Source organism: Bombina bombina, chromosome 5 (genome assembly GCF_027579735.1).
Source record: "Bombina bombina isolate aBomBom1 chromosome 5, aBomBom1.pri, whole genome shotgun sequence".
Lineage (NCBI taxonomy): Eukaryota > Metazoa > Chordata > Amphibia > Anura > Bombinatoridae > Bombina > Bombina bombina.
In genome coordinates, this window is record NC_069503.1 from 1,153,665,314 (window position 1) to 1,153,671,313 (window position 6,000).

General features: G+C 47.0%; 1 protein-coding gene across 4 annotated transcripts in view; it reads right to left on the reverse strand.

Moving 5' to 3' along the window:
* Positions 1 to 6,000, reverse strand: part of LOC128661215 (alanine aminotransferase 2) — a 287,087-nt gene that overhangs the window by 107,135 nt on the left and 173,952 nt on the right. For all 4 annotated transcript variants that reach the window (XM_053715493.1, XM_053715491.1, XM_053715492.1 and 1 more), the window contains 3 exons: positions 4,841 to 4,930; positions 1,717 to 1,825; positions 1 to 134 (listed from right to left, as the gene is read on the reverse strand). In XM_053715493.1, coding sequence (XP_053571468.1) covers positions 1 to 134; positions 1,717 to 1,825; positions 4,841 to 4,873 — 276 coding nt within the window. In that variant the 5' untranslated portion in view covers positions 4,874 to 4,930. The remainder of the gene's footprint in view (positions 135 to 1,716; positions 1,826 to 4,840; positions 4,931 to 6,000) is intronic.

Here is a 6,000-nt window from a genome sequence, read left to right on the forward strand (position 1 = left end):
CACTATGGAATCACTGGCTCCTGTAGAGAGGTAGATATTGTCCGCGCTGCAGGAAATGCCACCATCTCTGCGCTCTATGTATTTAGCGACATCCTGACGGATTAGCTCAATGCCTTGGCTGGCGCTGTATGCTCCTGAGGGAACAGAGAGGGAAAACCACTTACAGCGAACAGAAGAACACCAGAGTTATGTGCATCTGCCCCTGAAGATACAGACTTAGTTTTCACTGTCTACAGGGGTAGTAACAATAGATTAATTTACTAAATAAACATTACACTTATTATACAACAGATTTATGTTCAAACTTCTAAAAATGTAAAAGCTCCTAGCAGCGTTGTCGCCAAGATATTCCCGGCAATAGGATAGTAGCCTGGCCATTTAGGTGGCATTGCTGTCATATGTTCCCTGTGTACTAATTGTAACTTGTTTACTTGCATGCGAGATGCCGTCAGCACCCGGTGCACAGCTTTACTACCGACTGCAAGAGGAGAGGGCATGTCTGTCACCCTAACATGCTGACTATTAAATAGCAAGATGCCTGAAACACAAAACCAGCTTAAAAAGTGACAGGAAAGGCTGCGATATAGTAAATGCCAGCTGCTGCACAGTATGCATTCTGCCCGATACCCACTGTATAAAACCCAATGCCCACCACTGCAATAAATACCCAATGCCCCCCCCTGTAATAAATACCCAAAGCCACCCCCCTGCAATAAATACCCAATGCCCCCCCACTGCAATAAATACCCAATGCCCCCCCACTGCAATAAATACCCAATGCCCCCACTGTAATAAATACCCAATGCCACCCCCCTGCAATAAATACCCAATGCCCCCCACTGTAATAAATACCCAATGCCACCCCCCTGCAATAAATATCCAATGCCCTACCAATCCCACCCACTACAATAAATACCCAATGCCCCCCTACTCCCCCCTCTGCAATAAATACCCAATGCCCCCCTCTCCCACCAACTGACTTCTGCAATAAATACCCAATGCCGCCCCCACTCCCTTCTGCAATAAATATCCATTGCCCACCCATCGCCTTCTGCAATAAATACCCAATGCCCCCCACCCACCGCCTTCTGCAATAAATACCCAATGCAATAAATACCCAATGCCCTCCCACTGTAATAAATACCCAATGCCACTACTTACTGCCCTCTGCAATATAATATGCCATCTCACTCATGCTCAGTGCCTGCTACAAATACCCAATTCCACAACACTCACTGCCCTCTCCAGTGCCACCCCAGTAACATCCAATACCATCTTAAATACCACCTCTCCCACGTTTTCCAATAAATATACAACCGTCTTACAACCTCTCTAATGATCACACCCCTCACACCTGCTGCCTTCTCCAATGACCACACCCCTCACACCCGCTGCCCTCTCTAATGACCACACCCCTCACACCTGCTGCCCTCTCTAATGACCACACCCCTCACACCTGCTGCCCTCTCTAATGACCACACCCCTCACACCTGCTGCCCTCTCTAATGACCACACCCCTCACACCTGCTGCCTTCTCTAATGACCACACCCCTCACACCTGCTGCCTTCTCTAATGACCACACCCCTCTCACCAGCTGTCCTCTCTAATGACCACACCCCTCACACAACACTTCCAAACCCCCCCCCCCAATGCCTACTCTATTAATCACAAAGTTACTTAACATCTACACCACTCAACCTGCCCATCTCACTCACCTATACTCTGCCCCCCACAGGCCTGTAGAATCCGCAGAGCTTTCTTTTTCACATCTTCAGGGAACTTATTGTCATTGAGAAGCTCTGGATATAGGCAAAGGGAGGTTACCTGAAATAGCAGAGAATAAATAACTGTCAGAACCTACAGTAAAGAAACCGGGGAACACAGTCACTACAGTGTGTGTGTGTGTGTGTATGTGCGTATGTGCGTATTTGTGTATGTGTGTGTGTATGTGTGTGTGTGTGTGTGTGTATGTAGCACAACCTCCTACTGACAATAACCTGCAGAGCTAATGTGTGTGTATGTGCAGCACAACCTCCTGACAGTAACCTGCAGAGCTAATGTGTGTGTGTGTGTGTGTGTGTGTGTGTGTGCAGCACAACCTCCTGACAGTAACCTGCAGAGCTAATGTGTGTGTGTGCAGCACAACCTCCTACTGACAGTAACCTGCAGAGCTAATGTGTGTGTGTGTGTGTGTGTGTGTGCAGCACAACCTCCTACTGACAGTAACCTGCAGAGCTAGTGTGTGTGTGTGTGTGCATCACAAGCTCCTACTGACAGTAACCTGCAGAACTAATGTGTGTGTGTGCAGCACAACGTCCTACTGACAGTAACCTGCAGATCTAATGTGTGTGTGTGTGTGTGTGTGTGTGTGCAGCACAACCTCCTACTGACAGTAACCTGAAGAGCTAATGTGTGTGTGTGCAGCACAACCTCCTACTGACAGTAACCTGCAGAGCTAGTGTGTGTGTGCAGCACAACCTCCTACTGACAGTAACCTGCAGAGCTAATGTGTGTGTGTGCGCATCACAAGCTCCTACTGACAGTAACCTGCAGAGCTAATGTGTGTGTGTGTGTGTGCAGCACAACCTCCTACTGACAGTAACCTGCAGAGCTAATGTGTGTGTGTGCAGCACAACCTCCTACTGACAGTAACCTGCAGAGCTAATGTGTGTGTGTGCAGCACAACATCCTACTGACAGTAACCTGCAGAACTAATGTGTGTGTGTGCGCAGCACAACCTCCTACTGACAGTAACCTGCAGAGCTAATGTGTGTGTGTGCAGCACAACCTCCTACTGACAGTAACCTGCAGAGCTAATGTGTGTGTGTGTGTGTGCAGCACAACCTCCTACTGACAGTAATCTGCAGAGCTAATGTGTGTGTGTGCAGCACAACCTCCTACTGACAGTAACCTGCAGAACTAATGTGTGTGTGTGCGCAGCACAACCTCCTACTGACAGTAACCTGCAGAGCTAATGTGTGTGTGTGCAGCACAACCTCCTACTGACAGTAACCTGCAGAGCTAATGTGTGTGTGTGTGTGTGTGTGTGTGTGTGTGTGTGTGTGTGTGTGTGCAGCACAACCTCCTACTGACAGTAACCTGCAGAGCTAATGTGTGTGTGTGTGTGCAGCACAACCTCCTACTGACAGTAATCTGCAGAGCTAATGTGTGTGTGTGCAGCACAAGCTCCTACTGACAGTAACCTGCAGAGCTAATGTGTGTGTGTGTGCAGCACAAGCTCCTACTGACAGTAACCTGCAGAGCTAATGTGTGTGTGTGCAGCACAAGCTCCTACTGTCAGTAACCTGCAGAGCTCCTACTGACAGTAACCTGCAGAGCTAATGTGTGTGTGTGCAGCACAACCTCCTACTGACAGTAACCTGCAGAGCTAGTGTGTGTGTGCAGCACAACCTCCTACTGACAGTAACCTGCAGAGCTAATGTGTGTGTGTGCGCATCACAAGCTGTGTGTGTGTGCGCATCAGTAACCTGCAGAGCTAATGTGTGTGTGTGTGTGTGCAGCACAACCTCCTACTGACAGTAATCTGCAGAGCTAATGTGTGTGTGTGCAGCACAACCTCCTACTGACAGTAACCTGCAGAGCTAGTGTGTGTGTGCAGCACAACCTCCTACTGACAGTAATCTGCAGAGCTAATGTGTGTGTGTGCAGCACAACCTCCTACTGACAGTAACCTGCAGAACTAATGTGTGTGTGTGTGTGCGCAGCACAACCTCCTACTGACAGTAACCTGCAGAGCTAATGTGTGTGTGTGTGTGTGCAGCACAACCTCCTACTGACAGTAACCTGCAGAGCTAATGTGTGTGTGTGTGCAGCACAACCTCCTACTGACAGTAACCTGCAGAGCTAATGTGTGTGTGTGTGCAGCACAACCTCCTACTGACAGTAACCTGCAGAGCTAATGTGTGTGTGTGTGTGTGCAGCACAACCTCCTACTGACAGTAACCTGCAGAGCTAATGTGTGTGTGTGCAGCACAACCTCCTACTGACAGTAACCTGCAGAGCTAATGTGTGTGTGTGTGTGTGTGCAGCACAACCTCCTACTGACAGTAACCTGCAGAGCTAATGTGTGTGTGTGCAGCACAAGCTCCTACTGACAGTAACCTGCAGAGCTAATGTGTGTGTGTGCAGCACAACCTCCTACTGACAGTAACCTGCAGAGCTAATGTGTGCGTGTGCAGCACAAGCTCCTACTGACAGTAACCTGCAGAGCTAATGTGTGCGTGTGCAGCACAAGCTCCTACTGTCAGTAACCTGCAGAGCTAATGTGTGTGTGTGTGCAGCACAACCTCCTACTGACAGTAACCTGCAGAGCTAATGTGTGTGTGTGTGTGTGTGCAGCACAAGCTCCTACTGACAGTAACCTGCAGAGCTAATTGTGTGTGTGCAGCACAACCTCCTACTGACAGTAACCTGCAGAGCTAATGTGTGTGTGTGTGCAGCACAACCTCCTACTGACAGTAACCTGCAGAGCTAATGTGTGTGTGTGTGTGTGTGTGCGCAGCACAACCTCCCACTGACAGTAACCTGCAGAGCTAATGTGTGTGTGTGCAGCACAAGCTCCTACTGACAGTAACCTGCAGAGCTAATGTGTGTGTGTGCAGCACAACCTCCTACTGACAGTATCCTGCAGAACTAGTGTTTGTGTGTGTGTGTGTGTGCAGCACAACCTCCTACTGACAGTATCCTGCAGAACTAGTGTTTGTGTGTGTGCGCAGCACAACTTCCTACTGACAGTAACCTGCAGAGCTAATGTGTGTGTGTGTGCAGCACAACCTCCTACTGACAGTGCAGAGCTAATGAGTGCGCAGAGCACCTCACCTGTCTCAGGAAAGTGATGGGTTTCTGGCCCATGGCGTGGGCATCCCCAATGTTGGCTTTGATAACCTCAGTGAATGGTTTCTTCACCCCCTACAAGACAGAATTAACAGACAGCTCAGTACCAGGCAGAGTAACGCTTACGTATGTGGTGCCCTTTGGCAACTACTTTGCCCGATGATACATTTGTAGTAATGGCTACTGGGCCTAAGGGACAGATTACATCACTCAATCACACGTGCGTTGTGAAGAAAACAACAGTTATGCAGCTTCATGAATGGGAACTGCGCAATACTGATACAGGTGTAGGTGAGAAATTGTATGTAAATACAGGAGGTGCTGATCTTTGTCCTGTGCGGTCATGTGACGTTGTCTCTAAAGTTCCCAGAACCCGGTAATATCTTAGTCTGTGAGTAACAGAGATCACTTATTAATAGTGCACAGACATATACACATTATATATATACAGGTAGCCCTCAGTTTACGCCGGGGTTAGGTTCCAGAAGGAATGGTTGTAAATCGAAACCGTTGTAAATTGAAACCCAGTTTATAATGTAAATCAATGGGAAGTGAGGGAGATAGGTTCCAGGCCCCTCTCAAAATTGTCATAAGTAACACCTAATACATTATTTTTAAAGCTTTGAAATGAAGACTTTAAATGCTAGACAGCATTATAAACCTAATAAAATAATCACACAACACAGAATATATAATTAAACTAAGTTAAATGAACAAAAACATTTGCTAAACAGCATTATAAACCTAATAAAATAATCACACAACACAGACTTCACTTGCATTTTTCTGCAAACAGTTCTTTCTTTGCATTCCAATCTGGACTGAGTTATAGACAGGAAGATCTTGTTCCTTTGAAATCTGCTCAATAGCTCAGGTCTGGTTAAACTGATTAATTTCAGCTTGCTTGGCTTTGCTGCAACACAAGCAGACAGCTTCACCTACTGGCTATTTTAATAAATGCACTGCTTCTCAATGCTTTTCAATAGCAGTCACATGACTGGAAAAAAAGGTTGCTATTCTGAAACGGTGTAAAATGAACCGTTGTAAAACGAGGGCCACCTGTATATACATATACACATACATACATATACACATACATACATATACACATACATACATATACACATACATACATATACACATAT